Source organism: Pholcus phalangioides, unplaced genomic scaffold, assembly GCF_987345545.1.
Source record: "Pholcus phalangioides strain wild (caught in Gottingen) unplaced genomic scaffold, Ppha-v1.0 ptg000007l_1, whole genome shotgun sequence".
NCBI classification, from domain to species: domain Eukaryota; kingdom Metazoa; phylum Arthropoda; class Arachnida; order Araneae; family Pholcidae; genus Pholcus; species Pholcus phalangioides.
Window position 1 is genome coordinate 59,868,745 of NW_028301600.1, and position 20,635 is coordinate 59,889,379.

Genomic DNA, 20,635 nt, shown 5'->3' on the forward strand with positions numbered 1-20,635 from the left:
ATGTGCTGCACTTACTACATATTTATGCAGTTTTCTGTTTATTTCCTTCTAGTTATTCATGCCTCACATTATAAACAAATCCTCCTTGTTTTCCTGAGAAAAAATTTCTACACACCACGCAGATCACTATGCCTTCCTTAATGCTGTATTCTAGTCAGTCATACTTCTCGCAATATGGGGCTGTAGAACTTCTATTAACACCATGTATACCGTCACATTTATATGGTATTTGAAACTTTATGCAGAAACTTCCTTTTAGCAAACGAAGACATTCTGCACAGTTTTTGTTATGATGGTATTACTTCTAGAATAGTTGTTTCTTCTGTTGACAATGTGTGTGGTGCTTGAGCTGCTAATGCTATGAGCAACGATCATTCAGAAAGCTTGCTATGAGCAAGCATTTTTCTTAAATTTTGTTGATCAAATTAAGATTACAAATTTTTAAAAACTAGTGGGATACTGCTTGATTTTAGGACTAGTATTGTCACAGGAGTTTCTACACTGGAAGAGTAATGCACCAGCCTTACTGTGCTGAGAAGTTTTTTGTTGTTCAGATACGGGGGGGGGGGGGCTGCAAACATTTTATTATGCAACTGATAAAGAATAATGAAGACACCTCAATTCTCACCCCATTTGATGATAATAATAGAATAACTTTCATACTGTCATATTATACACGCATGTTTATATGAATATGTAGATGCATTTATTTCTGTACTTTTAATAACTGAAAAATTTTTAGTTTTTAATAAGAGAATATTATATATTGAATTTTGAGTTACTAACAATACACTCGGTAGCATGTAAAAAAACCATTTTAGCGATGTAACAGAAAGTTCTTCAGCAAAACAATAGCTTTGAATCTGTGAGAGATAGTATTTTTCAAAGACACTGGCATTTCTCCAAAAGTCAGTTCATGATTTTCAGGCTTAAAACAGGAGTCCCAACCAAAAGCATTTTCCCCACGTGGTTCTACTATTGTTCCATTAACTCTACCTTGAACAATGTGAATTTCATCATCTTCATTATCAGCAAATCCAATGGTACATAATGCGTAGGCACTTTTGTCTTCCCAAGCCTTAAAAAGAAACCACAATAAGTTTATATTATTATATAACTTAAATAAAGACATTTGAGATCTTTTTTTTTTCTTTAACAAGAGTCTATGTGATCACGTGGGTATTGTGAAAAGTTCACGTCAGGTTTTCAATCTCAGAAACTGCGTAGCACAAGTTGTTTTTCTTTTGTGGTTTCCAGACTTTAAAGAACAAATGCAAGTCGATACAAGATTAAACGCAAGTTGGCTTCCCAGTTGAAAAGTTTCACTACAACAAAAACAGCAGCATTCCAAAAAAAAAAATATATATACTATACATTTTAAAAATGTTTTTTCACTATACTGCATATTACAGTTGCCTATGGTGCTTATATTGGTGAGTTTCGACAAATATTAAATTTTCATAATGTTCATTTTTCTATATATACTGTATATATATATTTCAATATTACATTCACTGACTGATAATTTCAAATTGTACTCCTTATACAGGGTCTGAAAGAGGACGTAAACTCGCATATAAAATAAATGTATGAAGTATATATATATATTACTTTCCAAATACATAACTACCGTCTTTGTGATTCAAACTATAGAAAGAAAAAAAATTGGGTTGCAAACTTCAACGTAAAAAAAAAGAAATGCAAATAAGTCATTTTGATCCTACAGTGCATAAATTTTCTTTTTTGACAGGTTACAGAAGATTTACATTTCTTTTCTTAATTGTGGAGTTTTACTGCCATTCATGAATGGCTTTTGAAAGAAAATGAGAAATGGGAAAAATGAATGTTTCAAACATGAAGTTGCCAATTGGCAACAGTATGTAAGGTTAAAACGTTCTGATCCAACTCACCCCTTAGGGAAACAAAGCTAGTAAATTGCCCAATGACAATAAACTAGGTGGTTATATTCCCACAAATAAACTTCTCAGTACATTTTTAATGCAAAAGTTTGCTTCATTATAAACAACTGTCATGCCATCAAGACAAACTGATTACGATTTATAGCATTAGGATTTTCAATCTTCAAATGTATTTTTTCAATACAACAAAATACAATAAATTGCAATATAAATAAATCATAATATAGTTTTGGATTAAAGAAGATAGATTAAAAGAAGTTGATTACATGGATAGGCCTATATGTATGTGAACTATATCTCCCAATGAAACAAATATTACTTTCAGAAATTTTATAAAACTTCTAAGCTAAAAAATTTATATTCGTCATCTTACTTTACTCACACAAGCTAAATTTTAAAAAAACTAATGGAGGTTTTATTACAACAAAGTTTTTAAATTTCTTACCAAGTTATATTCACCAATTAAATAAACTGTTTGGTTTTTAATATGATTAATTTAAATTCATAAAAATTTTGCCCATTTGCATGTTTTTATATAAAACATAATTAACATGCATCATATTCATATGCTTTCACAGTTCAATTTTTTGACTAACAATAATTCTTTTAATATTTTGTCACAAAATGACACTGGTAGCCTGAGAAATTTTAAAATGATAAAACTGAGTTAGGAAAGGAAATTATAAACACACAAAAAGTTTAAAATAAAAAATGAATATGTATCAACCGTGTGTTTGTCATAATGCGAAAAAACTTGAGCAAGAGTTTTTTCTTTGGAGGGGGGTGAATAAGCTTGGTTGAATTAAAAATAACAATTTCAACTTAATGACACAACTAAAGGGTTGAACAAGAGTTAAAGGTGTTAATTTCTCAATTTAGATATTAATTTCTTTGATTTAACAATTGAACTGAGAAATTTCTCTTTTCAAAGAATGTGTTGGAACATAGCTTTCAGTTCCAACTTCAATTTTTTTTTCTCTTGAAATATTTGTCACCATTAGCGATATATTGAAGGAAAAAAATAAACAAGAGGTTTTAATGATAATTACGGGATGAACTTATCAGCTGCCAATTGCACAGTTATGGTCAACCGCTTTTATGAATATTGGAAAAGAATCAACCCTACAGAGTTTGCACTCTATCCAGGTTTGGATAATACAATCAAACTCGGTTATAACAGCATACAAGATTTCACAGAATTTTGTTATTATAACCAAAGTGTTGTTACAACCGAGGTTGACGTTTACAAACTTTTAAGTATAAAAAATGCTATCAAATGCCATACATGAAGTTATTTCACTATGATTATGCTGACCATATTTTAGGGGAAGAAAACTGTAAATCTGGAACATAAATATGGGACATCACACATTTCCCCCAAAAATGTTGCAGATCTACCGATCATTGGTGAAGTTAACTATTATTGCTCACAAATAATCCTCGGCAGGAAATAAAGTGTCATGGCAAGTCTGCAGCATATCGAAATGCATTTAATGAAAAAAAGTCTAACATGACAAAAATTGAAGATGAATATTTATATTAATTATAACCTCATTTATTGATTATTAAAATTATCTTCATTCCCGATTTCAATAACGATTAGGAATTAAAGTAAAATTTGTTGACAAAATGGGAAATTTTAGTGAAAAAAGCCGGAAAGAGCAAAACTTCGAGAAAATATGATAATGTCCCCGTATTCAGGGTCATTTTTTTATGATCCTTCTAATTACAATAAATAAATAACACAAAATAAACAAAGCCTTTTCCAGCCAATTGATCATGTCTTACAGGCATATAAATTTTTTTTAGATTTGATCCACTCTTGTGAAACATGGATAATTTTCTCTCCTGCTATTCAAACAATACAAACTGTGAAATAGACCAAATTTGAATAGTCTGCTAACACCCACCTTTTGTCTTTCTCCATTTAACTCTATTCATAATATTAAATTTAATATTCTAAAGAGAGAATTTTTTCTTTCTTTTTATTCATTGAACATTGCTTCCATTTGAACTAAAATTACACACATCAAAAATGAATACGTTGTGCAAGTTATTGCTTTAAAGCCTTCCGCATTTATGGTTTTCAAAAAAGTCCCAACATCCTGTGGTCAAAGTCTTTCTACACAGAGATATAAAATACTCTTTGCAGAATCAGACAACAACAAATATGAGAAAAGCGCTTTTGGATACGCTGATTGATAGAATCAAGCAACTTGTCCCATGCAGCAAAAAAAAAAAAAAATCCTGTTGTATTGGTGGTCTTTCAATACCTTCAAACAAAGTACAAAGCTTAAGATTACCAATGCAGGTATAAGAGATGATGAATATTGATCTCGATCTGTGGATACTAGGGGTTGCAACCACAAAATACATAATTTTAGAGCTTATTTCAAAATAAAACTTTCTATTAATTCACACTTTAAGTTTTAAAAATTTAATAAGAAAAAAATGTCATCTCAAATCACTAATTGCACCACACAAATTTTATGGCTCGTGGTTTTATTACATTTGGTCACTGAAAATCTTTGACCTTTAATGACTATCTTGAAAATGAGAGATAGAAAGCTTTTTCTCAGCCCAAGATATCAAGAAAAAATATTTTCTAAATATTATACTGAGGTGCGACAGGGCAAGAAATAGAGCGTGGGCAAGAGGGCCTGGGTTTAAATCCCAGCAGAGACAAGATGACTTTTCTTTCCCTGTTCACCTCAGTAGAATGAATATCCAGAAAATATGTTTTCTTGATAGCTTGAAAATGTTGGATTTTAAAATGAGCAAAAGAAAACTAAGCTGTTTTCCAATGTTAAAAAAGTAAAAATTGTGTTTTAGACAAAATCATGTTGACAGTTGAAATGAATTCAATGACTTTTAAACACATTTGAAATTTCAAACCTCGTGTTTCGGCAAAAATATGTGACAGTAGGTACTTGTACACTTTTTGCTTAAATTGCATATATTTTCTGATTACTATTCTAACTTTTGATTTGTAATTCAGTTTTAATATTGAAAAATCCAAACAGAAATTTACCTGTAAAAGCTTGTAAAGACCTTCTGATCCTATTTCATCCAAAAAATATTTTACATATGGGCCTGGTAAACCACCAAGAGCATTGAAACATAAGCACGTATCTTCAACAACAACAGGTCCTTTCACCAACTTCACTGCATCCTTGCACTTCCATTCTGCTATTTCTTTTGGAGTACCTTGATATTCTTTCAAGTTTATACATATGTTTCGTATCTATGCAAAATAAGGACAGAGAAAATGTCATTTTCAAATAAAGGCATTGTGTATTTTTAGCTCCTTAACATTGATGATTCCAAGCAACTTAAAAACATTCCATTTTTACTTGTGAGTTGTTCATGAAGTAGTTATGTTAACCAGCACAATGTAATGTGCACAATAAATGCACACACTCAAAGGCATGTGTGGAGATATGCGGGAACGAGAGGCAGCATCAAAGACGGAGCAGACTGATCCAATGTATATTCGTATACATTTGTATGGGTAACTCACAAAAAAAAGTCAGCTGAAGAGTAGAAAATGGTTCAATTTTGGGTGAAACACTCGTTTCGGTATATTCATTATAGATGCTTATGTAAAATTGTGTAACTCAATAAACTTCAAAACCTTGACCACGCAATTTTTCTACTCTAAAATTTGAAAATTTTGGATTCGTGAACGTATCATTTGAACAAAAACGAAAAATACGAAAAAAATAAAAATAAAAACGAAAACTCTCGTTACGTAATTCACTGCGTTCTTGCAAAGAATACAGTATTCGTTATCACCAATAGTTTATGTGCACCTTGATGATCGATTCAAAATACAATATTTTCTGTATTCAGCAGGTGCTTCACTGATTAGTCACTGACATTTGCCAAGCATGTCTAAAATACTACGCTCTTTTCTGAGAGTAGGTGACTACACACTCCATCATTATAATAGGACTGCTAGAGTTTTTTACCGCTGAGTCATAAATAGCGGGTCCAATGGTTGAAGGTGGTTTTCTATTGCCCGGAAATTCCCAATCACTCACAATTATTCCCTTTCGTTTGATGTTATGCGGCTTGGTCACTGGCGAGTAGCACAAATGTTTTTCCAGTCTCCAAGGAATTCTACAGATACCAAGTTTTCTCATGAGACATTATTGTCTTCCTTATGCTTATGGCAAACAGTGAACATGCGAACAACAGGGTCATCTGGTTGTCATCAGAAGCTGATGACCCTGAAGCAGTAGGATATTTTCGGAAAAGAAGAACGGAGAGTATGGGAAAACAATTTTTTACCCTTCTGTATTGTTCGGATTTCATGACGAGATGGATACTCAAAATTTTGGAAAGAAAAAAAAACAATCAAGAATACTAGTTTCGAGGGGGAGGGGGCAGAGGCACATGTTTCCCTTCCTTGGGGCCTTGCAACAAAATGAATGATTTTCAGTGTGATAGGGGAAGAAGGATTCTCCAAATTCCTATAATTTGCAGCTGGAAGCCTGTTCTGCAACTATAGGAAGGTTTTCCATCTTTTCCCTTGTATGATTTTTAAACTGAAAATTCGAATATATCCCATAATAGTGAAATAAACCAATTTGTGGAAATGTTTTAAGAAATGAAAGGGCAATGAATATATTCTCACGGTTCTGCGGTTGAGAAACACTGCCATATAGGGATCTATGTCATGAAAATAATCTATTGCTGATTTGAACTTGCGAACTCCTTCAGCCATGTTACTCATGGTGAACTTGTCTTCATCTTCTTTATCTTGATCTTCATCATCTGGTAGTTTCAAGAACAGTCAGCTGCCTCCTGAATTCCTCCTGAATTGATTTCTTGATTGAATTCATGCCACTGAATAGCTATTAATTAGCTGTTTGACTTCTACATCCATATCACTGAACCCTTCTTCACCCACCTGTTTCGCTAACATAATGGAGTTAATAATTATATATTATATACATAATGGAGTTAACATAATTTCGCTAACATTGTGGCCAAAGGTTAATCTAACTCGAGTTGACTGTTTTTCTCTTAAGAGCTGCCACGGCTCTTGTGAAGACAGTAAAGATATTAGAAATAGTGCAATTCTTCCCTACCTTCAAGACATTTTCTGCATTTGCATCTTCTTCTATTGCATGCACAATCATCTCTATTGAGTGACGTGCATAGTGAGCCTTGAATGCTCGCATTACCCCCTGATCAAGGAGCTGAATGATAGATGTTGTATTAGGAGGCATATAAAGGACTTTCACACCATCAGCTTTGAACTCATTGACATCTGAGTGTCCAGGAGACTTATCTAGAATCAAAAGAACTTTGAATGGCACATGCCTTCATTCTCAAATTACCTCCCGACTTCTGAAACGAAACACCATTTAAACCAATCCAGGAAAAGTGTTTTCATAGTCCAAGCCTTTTTTATTGTTCATTCAAAATACTCTGGGTGCTTTGACTTATCCTTTCCCTTTAATGCTTGCGAATTCGCAGATTTAAAAATGATGGTGGGCTTTATCATGTACTCATATGCATTTGCACAAAACAACATAGTAAGTCTATCTTTACTTGCCTTGGCTCAAAGCCATGGGCTCGCTTTTCTTTTTGGATTATAAATGTTTTTGCTGCATTTTCTTCTAAAATAGTGCAAAGAAATGTCACTGACATGCTATATCATGTCAAATCAAAGTTGGTAAAAAAAACCAGGTTTTATGGTTTGATATTTATACTCGACATTCACAACATCCCATCTATTTTGGTAGCTCATTTTAAACTTGGACAAGTATTGATACGCTGAAAATTTTTTTTGTCAATTGAATTTTTATTTATTTTTTTAATTCGTGTTTCTCACTCCTTTCTTTGTCAATTTTATGGGGACCACAGAATTCTAATCTATTATGTTTTGCTAATGCATGAGAGGCACCCTCAAAGTGAAGACTTCAGATAAAACATTGTAGCTGGATTTTGTAGTCAAGAAATCTGGATTTTTTTAAAATTTTTAATCCCCTTAATATTTGATCAAATCCTCTATCTGGTTACCTAAATGCCCGGAGAAACACTTTTTTATTTACTTTACAACACTCATAAAAAACTAAGCATGTTGAAAACATGCGCTGTTCAGAAATAATAGAAGCCTCTCAGTTGAAACATGTTGTAAAGTGAAAACTATTTTCAGTTATACAGCAAAACCTCCGAACCATGGCCACTAATGGGGCCGTGAAAATGTGGCGGTTATTGGGAAATGGCTGTTTTATTTCTGAAAAAAAAAATCAACTAAAATTTGTGATCTGTGTGAAATAATTCGTTATGTAATTGATTATATTAGAAAGTATGATTATACACTGGTGTAACAAATTAAGAGAATTTGCAGACTTGGTCGATTATCTCTAGAACTACTGTACCGATTTTAATGAAATTTGATATGTACATACATTGATACAATACAAAACAAATAACCATTTAATAATTGTAATACACACGCATGATCGTGCGTAACACTCCTTGGAGTCAGAAGGTATGAAACAGAAGTTGCCGAATAAACAAAAAAATGGGTTAATAGATGGGTTAATAAGGGGTATGGTCCCCTCTTACAGATATACAGGTCTCGCAGCGTGATTTCATACTTGAAATAAGGCAGTTTATCATTTCCTGTGGCAATTGGTCCCACTCGTTCAGCAACGCTGTTTTCATTCCCTGGATGGTTCCTGGAGGGGGGTTGCGAGTTGCAATTACCCTCCCCAGAGCGTCCCAGACATGCTCTATAGGGTTAAGGTCTGGAGATCTGGCTGGCCAATCCATCCGGCAAATATCCTCACTCTCTAGAAAATCTTCGAGCAGAAGAGCTTTATGTGGCCTCGCATTATCGTCCATTCAAATGAACTCAGGGCCAACTGCACCCCTGAGAAGGTGAACATAGGGCTCCAAGACCTCATCCGTATACCTCACACCAGTCACAGTGCCTCTTTCAAAGACATGGAGAGGTGTGCGGCCATCCAACATGATGCCTGCCCAGACCATTAAACCTCCTCCACCATAATGGTCGATTTTGCAGACATTGGAGGGTAGGTAGCAGGTCCCTGGTTCTCTCCATATGAACGTACGGCGAGAATCAGTGCTCAGGCTGAACCGGGGACTCATCAGTGAAGAGAACGGTCGCCCATTGATCCATACTCCAATCTCTATGCTCTCTGCACCATGATAAACGGATTCTCCTGTCCGTAGAAGTGAGCGGGATGCAAACAGCAGGTCTTCTTGCAAACAACCCTCTCTCATGAAGTCTTTTGGAAACAGTCACCCTTGATACACGGGTTCCTGTGGCTGCATACAAGTCACGAGAGAGCTGAAAAGCTGTAGCACTCCTGTTACGCCTCGCTATAATTGACAAATGGCGATCTTCTCTGGCCATCGTGGCTCTTGGACGACCTTGCCCAGGCTTTCTCTCGATGGATCCGGTATCCTAGAACTGTTTCCATAAGTTACACACGACGCTGGGCGTTAAATTGAACTCTCTACAAATCTGGACTTGAGATTGGCCTGCTTCTAGCCTCCCCACAATTCGCCACCTCATTCCATCATCTAAACCGTTGGTGGTTACTCATTTTTACTGTTACAATTTGAAATTAACCGATTGCTACAAAATAACGCCAAGAAATTCGCCGAGGTGTGCTAGCAAACGAAATGCGTCTTAACTTACGCGCGCTTATAAAGTCTGTTTCTCTACTGGTTCCGCCTACACACACGTGTACGGTTACGTATTTGACGTACAAGATTTGCATTTTTGTCTAGAAGCAGTGGTTTTACATTCAGTTCAATTCTTTTCATGAAATTCGATAAAATATGCAAATTCTCTTAATTTACTTCACCAGTGTATATTGACACCGCAATATTATAATTGAATAATCAACAGGGCCGCAATTAGGAGATCAGGAGGACCTGGTGCCTGGGGAACCAGACCAGAGAGGGCACAAAGTTCACCCTTTAAACTCTCCTTCAACATTACAAGGGGGCTGTCTTAGCTGACCAGCATCTAGTTCCAACCCAGTTAATTGATCTGTGATGCTATTTTGTAAAATTTGGGCTTGCAGTGCTGAGCTAGAACACAACAGAAACGACTTGGCAAGAAAAATCGAATGGACCAAGACAGTGTACCAGCAACCCTGAATAGTAGTTATTTATTCCCACCCATGATCAACTAGACCATGCATGCTCAACCCATGACATGTGGGCCAAAAAAATGTGACCCTTGGAGTCATCGTAAGTGGCCCACAATCGCAAACCTAATTTTGTAAGAATGAACTAAGCAGCAAATTTTCATATCACATCAGTGACCTACAGCACATTTACAGATCACTTTAGTGACCTGAGGCACTGTTCCAAGTGACCCACAGTGCATTTAAAAATCACTTAAGTGTACTGTAACACATCTATAGATCACTTAAGTGGCTCTTTTCCCCTCTTCAGTGCCTTAAATGTACCCATCTAGCATTTATAGCCAGGAAAAGAATGTCTACATATTTTTCCCCCATGATGTTCGGGGGGGGGGGAACTCCCTTGAAAATCAGCTTGAAAATTATTTTTCACATAGCAATATGCATATTTTTTTCCTGGCTCCATGTCCAAAGTGGCAGTTGTTTGGAAGTTACCTGTAATATTAAGTCTATGGGATGCGTTTGGTTCCAACAAACTGTGGTCGTTGTTCGGAAATTACATTTGTTCAGAGGTGGCCATTAGAAGAGGTTTTACAATATATTTCCCACAAAAAAGTAACCAGGAGAAGGACATTTAATAACACTCCTTTTTTTTTCTGAATAAATCTAATTTGGAAGTAATTTCCAATTCTGTAATTGATTTGAAAGAAATTTCAAGTCATGGCTACATTATTCTTAACGTTTTCAACAAAAAATTTTATTGGTTCAAGTTCTGCAACACTAGTTGTCACCTACTATGTTTTACAAATGTCATGAACGGGGGAATAAAAACTGGGAAAATGTTCATTTGGTTATAAAATATTGATAAAAAAGATTAAACATGAAGTATACCGGTTTTAAAAATATATATTATTAAAAATAAGTGTATATTATTGTTTCATGATAGAAAGTTATCATTGTAAAATTTGAAAAATGGGCTGGGGACAGCCAGGAGGAGGATATTTTCTTAAGAAATGAACAATTATTCAAAGAACATTTAAAAATATAGTTATGAAAAAATTATAGATAGACTTGTGATGTGTCAGAGACAGGAATATGAATAGAAAGTGACAAAAAAGAAGTTCTATGCCAAATATATTAAACATAAACTGCTGGGGGCACAATTTTGGCCAATTTTGTGAGTGTGACCTAAATATGTTCTGCATATTAACACCCTAACATAGAACAACAACTACCCAACCATGACCCCTGCTCTATTCCTACAAAGTATATAAGCTGGTTACCCTTAATGTGCAGGGACAATATATTTCAGCCGTGTAGATGGAAAAGAAATACATTCATGCTCATTTTTGTCGCACCACGGTCATTTTTCTGCACACGAGGGCTAATTAGACTGGGACCTACAATTTATTGCAGATTCCGAACGGCAGGCTTGTTTTTTATACTCATCGAGAGGTTGGTGCGCTAACCCCTCGATGGGGGACTCCCTGCGGTAGCAATTTTTTGCTGCGGTAATATTATTATTAATATAATTTATATCATATAATATTATTAATATAATTTATATAATATAATACTATTAATATAATATTAATAATATAAAAAAATATTACATACATAAAAAAATGGTTACCAGGAGTAAGAAAGAATGGAAAACCTGCGCTCCTCACAAATTTTTCTTTTTTTCTCCCCGAAATCTTTTTCCCCTTCATGTCTTATTAACAATAATAACAATTTTCGGTTTATCTCTGCTAGTTAAACTGCACATTGTCCAAATTTGTTACCAAATGTGTAAAAGGGTTATATAGCTTCAATTTAGGTGGCCTCAATTTATTAATCCTATTCCAATTTTCATTTACTTATAATGAATAAAGAGTAAGAAAAATGAACAAAAATAATTTTTCTAGAATTAATTAATATTGTACCATGTTTGTGTAAATGGTTAATGTATGAAAATATCAAATTAAAATTTGATAAATAAGCTGAATAACCATTTAGAAATTTCAATTGATTCTTAGCACTAATTAACCCTTTAATCCTTTTTGAGGGATACTTGTAGATCCGTGAAAATAACCTATTTTTGTTTTCTGAAATGGACTTCCAAACTTTCACTGCTCACCTAACTCCCATTGTCTCTTAGCATTCAGTTCCTATATTGTATTGTTACAAAACAGTGAGCTTCATTGTGAAGCTTGAATGCAGCTTTTGAAATCCAACTGATGGAGTGTCTACGATCGTCTTTTTTATTCCTGCCCCTGACAAGAGTTGTCAATCCTCTCTCCCTGCCCTTTCACAATAATCTTTTATATACCCATATTCCCCCATCTCGGTTGTTTGTTTGTAGAGCCATCTACGGCCGGTAAAGAGTAAAAACTTATTATAATTATAAAGTTCAAAATTACCAAAAACACACCAATATCAAAATTTGCTATATAAAAGAGATACAAAAAAGCCTTGCAATTTATGAAAAACTCTTGCGTGATCACAACTGTATAAGTATGTGCATGAAGGGATGGATTTATATGAATCCACTTCAGGGCATTTCAGAAGCCAGTAACCCTGCGCCTTACAAAAAGCCCCAACTTTAAACTTTTTTCTAATTTAAGGGGCCCCAATATTTTCTTCTAAGCCCGGGCCCTCAACCGACCTTAATCCCCTTCTGTGTGGACGCAAAAAATTCTAAGAGAGGCCTAGAGTTGTTTAGAAAATATTGTCCTGCAATTTCACATTAGTTTGGCAACAGATTAGTGTTGAATTGTGCGGCACCACAGTACTTATTATAAAAATCATTAAAAAATTCACATTATTGCAAAAATCAATGTCAATACCTCATATGGCAGTTCATTTCCTAAAATACTTTTCATTTCTTTCAGTTTATTTTTATTCCCAGTGACTAGCATCAGAGTTTTCACATCTTTTCCTAAAATGCAAAATGCTAATTAGAGCAAAGCTTAGCTTTAGAATTTATATTTATATATCAATATAGTAGATACTACTCATTACAATCACAGATGTTATTATGCCAGGTATTCTTATCGCTTTCAGAAAGTACTGACTGGATGCATATCATAACATGGCAAAAATTGGTTATAATCAAGGCCCAGATGTTGTTGCCCTAGAAAATCTTTAAAAATGACTAACACCAGAAAGACGGATCGTGGGAGTATACCTAGAAAGACGGGATGGGGTCAAAATGACCCCCATAGTTTTTTAGCAATTTTCGGATACCTTAGTGTTTTAAATCACGGTATTTCATTTTTAAAACAGTTATAACACAAAAAACCAAGGGTGAAACCACTGACGTGTTAATATGTTTTGTTTTTATCTAACACTCAAAGTATTCTGTACAAATCACCTCTTTCGATGCACATTTGCCGAACACTGGGTTTTTGCATTGCTTATAGGATTGAAGTGTTTTATTGTCTTCGCAGTTCCTTCTTACTTGACATTTCTGTCGTTTTTTGTCTCCATCAATAGGTGTTTCGCATATTACCACATTTTGAATTGTAGTTTTCAAGTTGAAATATTCAGCATGGAGTTCTTCATATAACCGCAATATGTAAGTTCTTCGAGTGATTTTTTTCCCTATCACTTGTTTGTACAAAATCCAAGCATTTATCGATGAAATATCCAAAATACATGCATCGGCCAGCGACGACTTCGTCTTGGTCACGTATAATCACACCTTTTGATCCATGATGTTGACTCCATATTTAGTTTCGTTATAATAGGCAACTGTTTCTGGGGTCTTCTTTTTTTATTTTCCTTGAAAGTTACATCAGTATGAATGTGAACTCAGAACATTTTTATTCTTTTTTCCCTGACAGGATGTCAGTGTGATATCAGTTCCAGTTTTGAATATGATCGACAAGTATAGGTCTTGCCTTCCTGTTTTTTACCTCACAACGGGCTTTTCGAAAGGTCCCAACCAAACTTGTCGATTTTGATTTAAAAAATGAACATAATCTGTGATGTAAAATAATTATCTGTTATGTTTTGATGACCTTTTCCTAGATAAGGTTCGACTAATCGAATTACATGTTCATGGATATTTTGATTTGCTGGTCTGGTATTATCTGCTCCAGTGTAAGGAAATCTGGTTAGAATATATTTGGAGTCAACACAAACAAGAAGCCAGAATTTTATCCCGAATTTATCTGGCTTACTTGGGATATAATGTGTAAATGAACACCTTGCTTTTGAGGATAAAAGTTGTTCATCGACAGTTAGACTGGGCTCTGGTTTGCAGCAAGTCTCACTATTTTCTATGAATGAATTCCATAGTGAAGATGCAACAGCAAATTTGTTAGCTTTCAATCTTTCAGATTTCAAATCAAATTTCAAAATTTCTTTGAAACGATCTCGTCATTGTTTGGGAAAAAAATAGAGGACCCCAAACCAATGACCACAATGAACTCAGGGGAAAGTTTTTTGCATCATATATACCTCTTGCGTACATAATGGTTATTGTTGCATTCAGTTCAGGCATTCATTCATTTTCGTTCATTTCTGTATATGATGCATCATTTTATCACTGAAAATAAGGCGCCACGAACATTCATGTTTTTTGACGCATAAAATGTGGGGCCTTGATTTTCTCTCAATAGGCCTATACTTTAAGATCCTTGACGTCCTAAAGTTGAGGAAGGTTCTATGATTTTTCATATGCTCCCATCTCTGCTGCAGTTTCTTCACCAGCAATAGATGGAGTACTATTGGCCTCTCGGATAGAAATTTTTTTATTCTTAGATCGTTTCTGTGGCTTCAACAAGGTATCTTATCTCACGATTTTACGTTTCTTGTTTGTCAATGATGTTCTATTTTGTACCAACTGATGCATCGTTTAAAATATTGTGAAAATGCCAAAAAATGCTATCAATTTTTTTTTTCTGCATATTTTGAAGTTAAGGTTGAACCAGAGTTATTTTTCACCCTGTAAGTCATAGTTATCGAACTGCAAACTAAGTAAGAGGTGTACATACACACACACTCTGATCACAATATCCTAATCGGGCCGTAATCGCTGTTATGATCCATATACATGAGGGGCTTTGCTTCACATAGACTTTTAATTAACTTCCTTTTATGGAGGCAAATGGAAACTCCTCTAGTAGCCTATTTGGTCAGTTTCTTTCAGTTGACAAGAATCACAATTCCTAAATCAAAAGACTTCTTATTCTTAATATGATCATAGGTGGAAATAGACTTGAAAGTCTGGGAAAAGGTGATGATCATGTCAATTCATATATACATTAGATCAGTCGACTCCGCCTTTGAGAATGGGGAGGTGGGGGGCATGCCCCATCATACCCTGTATCTCCGCTCCCATGGATGGGATCTATGACACACATCAGGCCGTAGCCAGAAATTTCGTTCAGGGGTGGGACCAGACCCTAAGTTCCCCCCCCCCCCCCCCCCACACTATGGTCATGACACACATGTATATTAAAAAGAGTATCCAATTCAATAACACATTGCGAGCGAGAGAATGAGATCTCAGTCTAACTATGTCTGCCTAGAATTTAAGACTTATTATTCTTTTCCAGAAAGTTGTCAAGTATGGAATCCAGTTCACCACATTCTTGAAATGAGGTGCAGCAACAAGGTTGCACTAGCATTCAAGCCTAAAAGAAACGATAAAACACTTTTACCATTACAGCTAAAACTTGTTAGCATAAGAAGTGTTACAGTTCTATTCTAAATATTCAGAATAGATGAATAAAAAGCAGGCCTTAGTTTAAAGGAGAAAAAAATCCTGTTTTAGAACTATATGATAAGTTGCCAAAAAGAGTCAGTAGAATGCAGCAGAATGAGTCAACATTTTGCAAACATATTTGTTTTAAAAAACACAGCTGTCCCCAGAGATGCCATTGACCCCCAAAGCAGAATGTTTTGCATTGTTCTGCAATGAGCCCTCGACTGACTGGAAATGTTCTGCAGTTCCTATAATAGTGTTTTCTACATTTTTCTTAAAATTCCTCCCGATTCTGCAATGTACGTCGCAGACTTCGGCATATTCTGCTTTGGGGCCATTGACGCACTATGATGCGTCAAATACCCGGAATTTCGGAAAAGGATGCATAAAAATTTTGTTCACTCGTCCTCTGGGACACGTTCTTTCCTAGTTCTAAGAAAAAAATTGAGATAAAAACCTCCCCAACTTTTGTTTCCTCTTCTTACCATCTATCATGACCCCGTGCGGCCTTGAAAAAATGTTTTTTTACTACTTTGTACTCAGTACTGTATATACACACGTGGGTTGTTGAAGAATAAGATGAGGGATACCTAGTTGCTTCCTTGAATGAGGGGCTGTGTAGTTGTCAAATTTTGGAGTTTCTATTCCCCCCTGCGGATTTTCTCCCTTCTGATCACATACCGGAAATTACGGTACATTTACGGCTATCTGCCGGCATTCAAAGACAACGTCTATACAGCATAAATTCGCCTTGTTCCTACAATATTGTGAGAATGTTTTTTTTTTTTTTTTTTTCAATCATAAAGGATCAGAACGCCCGTTCAAATTGTAAAACTTTCCAGAGATCGTGGGGGAAAAACCCAATCCGTAAAAACTCGACCTTGAATATCCGCAGTTTTTTCATCTAGCTGCTATGTGGTGGTCACCATTTCGCATCGCGAAAATCCCGGGTGTGTATGCAGAATCGGCTTTTGGAGGGGCACAAGGATCTAATTCTTCACAGAAAGTTTGGGTCACTAACACTCGAAAACAATTTTAAATTAACAGATAGTATAAAAGAAATTTTATATTACAATATTTTAATTCTCTACAAAAATATTTTTAATTTTTGATCTTCGGGAAGGGGGGAGGGGAAGGGAGGCCCTTTATAATCCTCCCCCAAATTTTGCTTTGGTGAAAATCTGGGTTTGGAACCAGCGATTCTGCAATGGTAATCAGCTATAAATGTAATTTTCTAAGGTTTTCAAATTTTGAATTGGCTATTCCTTTGAAAAAACTTCTGGTTGCAATGGCGATCACACAGACCTGCAACACAAATATGTATACATTAAACTTTAAATGCACACATTACCAGTTTGGAGGATAGATGCAGGGCCGCAACTGGAAGGGGGAGGGACAGGCAAGCCTAGTGTCCCGGGCTCTGGACTAGAGGGGGCACCAAATTCACCCTTTATAACTGCTTCTACATTACATGGGTGTGCCAAAAAATGCTTGCCCTGTTTGAGAAAATATCTAGTTGTGGCGCTAGATAGATGGCACCACCTACTGAACACAAAACACGACAAATATTGGGCACACACACATAAGCACTGTTAAGTTTCTCCAATACAAATCTGACATAGCTCCCATATTCAGGTGTGAAAATATGTGGCAGTTAAATGGCGACGGATCAGAGTGGTGGACCATCAGGGAGGGAAAATAAAATCATTTTACCAGGAAAACGAAAGTATGAATAGGGAATCAGAAGATGTGTCTGAGAAAAGAGAAAGAAAGAATTGAATTTACTTTAAATTTGATCAGAAGATATTGAAATTGCTAAGATTTTTTTAAATGTAAAATCAATCAGACGGGAATTTATAGATTGATTTATTAGTAAATATATAAATGTGTGCCTCCAACTGTTAATTTAAAGAGGATCCTGCTAATAACATTTTTTAAAAAACAGTCATAAAAAAATGTTGTAAATAGGAAACGGGAAATCTTAAAGAGAATTACTTATTGTTAGGACCACAAAAATAAGTTGTACTAAGTGGAAAAAAGTTCTAAATGGGAGAAACGTTACAAGCAGGATCAACTGTATATTTATTTCAAATTTATTACATGAGTGGAATTCCATACATTAAATTCTCGGTGCTAATGAGCTTCTTTGCAAGCTTTTCCTGCTAGTAGACAATGAAAGTAAATGAACCTTTGGATAAGACACGTTTTTAGAAATAACCGCATAATTTTTTTTCTAGACAAATTATTTGAGAGGGACCCACTTTCACTTAAAAAGGACAAAGATTTTTTGAATAATCTCTGCTGTCCCGTTTTTCTCAAAAAATGCGACGTTTAGTCATCTGATTTGCCTTTGTTTCTATATAGTTATCTATCAGTTATTGTTATCGAAAATTCCGAGTACCGATGTTATCACTTTACGTATATAAGGGTCCCATGAGAATCACATTATGATCCTGTTTAAAAAAATAATTACAATTTAACAGATCCGGATGTTCAAATTTTGCTGCAGATTTATTCACCACGACCATTCACGACTTTAAAAAAAAAATCATAATTACCGTTGTTTCTTTCCATCTTTACCAATAATTCTAGCAAGCGCTCAACTTGAATAACATTCCCAATTCCAATTTTTAGAAAAAAACCCCGCGACTTTCACCGGATTTCATGTTTGCGCCAGCAACATCAAGGCGCGTTGCCAATTCTTTATACACAACTTGACTGAAGATCCTCAAAATTCGGAATTTCTAGCTCCCATTAAAATGAAGAAAAAACGATTCATTTCTGTTTCTTTAATTAAAGCCGGGTTTTCCTAGGAGCAGGTTTCCTGTGCCGCGCGCAACGTGATTCGCCCGGCGCGGCACGACGTCCACTCACCAGTAAGAAAAGCAGCATACTGTTTTCCCCCTGGCGCAATACGGCTCACGACAGCGCTTTACGTTGGGCGTTATTGGCTGACTCCTTCTGGAGGAGTCAAATGCGTCGTGCGCGGCGGTTTTGCCGATATACTCTTTACTCTTGTGTGTTCTATTTCCCTTCCCTTCAAACCGGAGCATGCAGACGACAGAGCAAAGCGTATCAATAATCTACAGTTACAGTTGAATTAAGCAGGGCTATCGGCTGCAGAGAAACAATAATCTTGGTCTTGGTCTTGGTCTTATTATTCAGGGCTCTATGCTGCCAAGGCTAATCCCTGAAGTGAAAGGGGGGAGAGAGGGAGAAAAGAAAAGAAAAAAAAAAAAAAAACCACAGGTAAGGCATATGAAAAATACAAAGTGATACAACCATCAATGGAACAAAAAATTTGACAAAAGCAAAAAAAAAAAAAAAAAAAAAATCGAAAATGGTGATGAGCGGGAAGGAGAGTATGATTTCTTCAAACCAAGGGGACGATCTTGGTTACAAACAAAATGCTAATGATATGTAGTCCCTTGATGAGTGTGTGTAGAGAAAAAATGGAACCCAAAAAACCGAAAAAACAAAATTACCAGCGATTACATAGAGTAAGGAATTCTTCTAACCTCTGAATCGCAACTTTAGGAGAAGTAGAAAGAAATTTATTCCAATTGTTTATTTGAGGATGGCAAATATTAAGTGTCTGATTCCGAATATGAGAGAACTTAGAACAGTGAAAAAGAAAATGCTCAGAAGTTTCCAACTCACCACAGTGTGAACAGTTTGGACTATCCAGTTCGTGTATAAAATGTAAATAAGTGTTAAGAGGAGCCCTATTAACAATGAGTTTGAAAAACAAAATTTCCAACTTCCGAGAAGAAAAGAGATGGGAATACTTTTCACATGACTTATAGAAGCCAGAAAATTCTGGAAGTAAACTTCTCTGAGAGACTGAATTTGAGTTTTTAAATTTCTGGTGAAAAATTGCACGAAGGTCCTCAGGGTATATGTGCGTAGGAGAAGGAGCCTGTACAGAAGAAGCCATAAGACGAACACTTCTATCTATTATTTCATTTAAAATGATGCCTGAATGACTAGGAACCCAGATAAGTGAAATATGTTCTGAGAAAGAACTGGCCCAGTTTAAATGTGAATGAAGAAGATGAATGACAGTGTGAGAACGGAAAGAGAATGATTTCAATGCCAACAAAACTGATTTGCTATCCGAAAAGATCATCATAGATTGTTTGTTATTAGGAAGAAATGTTTTTAAACACATTGAAATGGCCAAGGCTTCACCTGAGAAAATTGAAGAGTCAGGATGAGCAAACCAAGTTCTAATAGTATTTTGTGCAGGATAGTAAGCACCACAAGAAACATATTGTTTCTTTGAAGCATCTGTTGCTAGTATTATTGTATTTGGATCAATAGAATCCAGAAAACTTTGAAAGAGATGTTGAACACCTGGAATTTTGGGGAATTGTTGAAATAAAATTGAATCTGTGATAATAGAGATATTGTCAGGCCGCCAAGGCTCATTTGGAAATACTGGTAGAATAACAGGCAGTGGAAAGAACTGACAGTGTGCCAAAAATTGGTCCATTTTATTTGACAAAGGAGGAGCAAGTTTGTTAAAACCAGTATTCAAAAGGTTGGATGGACCCTGAGTAGGAGAAGCAGTTGAGTTAATGCAAAAATTGGTGATCCTTAAGAGTAAGAGATCCTGAAATTTAGGAAAATCAAGAATCATTTTCATTTTGTTGATTCTAGTGGACCTTGGCAGGCAGAGAATTGAGCGCATGACTGAATTATAAATTGTGTTAAGTTTAAGAAGAGAAGACTCAGCTGCATTGAGCCAAATGACTGATCCATACCCAAGAATACCTGTAATAATGTTTCTAAAAACCGGTTTGATAAAGCTACATGGAATATTCCTCGAGGCATGATTAATGGATTTGCAAATGTTTAGACTATAGGTACCCTTAGAA

At 35.4% G+C, this 20,635-nt stretch overlaps 1 protein-coding gene across 2 annotated transcripts; it reads right to left on the minus strand.

The window, feature by feature from the left end:
• Positions 1 to 683: 683 nt before the first annotated feature.
• On the minus strand, positions 684 to 18,985 carry LOC149085570 (inosine triphosphate pyrophosphatase). Of its 2 annotated transcripts, none has more exons than XM_089233687.1 (4): positions 18,314 to 18,985; positions 12,889 to 12,980; positions 4,951 to 5,163; positions 684 to 1,078 (listed from the first exon to the last, which is right to left on the minus strand). In XM_089233687.1, exons 1-4 carry the CDS (start codon positions 18,327 to 18,329, stop codon positions 818 to 820), a joined length of 582 nt encoding a protein of 193 aa, XP_089089813.1. In that variant the 5' UTR covers positions 18,330 to 18,985; the 3' UTR covers positions 684 to 817. The 2 variants fall into 2 exon arrangements, with proteins under 2 accessions (XP_089089813.1, XP_089089812.1); XM_089233686.1 differs by lacking the exon at positions 18,314 to 18,985 and adding an exon at positions 15,636 to 15,693.
• Between the last annotated feature and the right edge of the window lie 1,650 nt (positions 18,986 to 20,635).

Coding starts and splice junctions, on each gene's coding strand:
- LOC149085570 (XM_089233686.1), bottom strand. CDS start 15,678: ATGCTAGTGCAACCTTGTTGCTGCACCTCATTTCAAGAATGTG. Junction 5,164..12,888: donor GAAATGAACTGCCATATGAG/GTATTGACATTG, acceptor TATTTTGCATAG/ATACGAAACATATGTATAAA. Junction 1,079..4,950: donor GTCTTTACAAGCTTTTACAG/GTAAATTTCTGT, acceptor TTTCTTTTTAAG/GCTTGGGAAGACAAAAGTGC.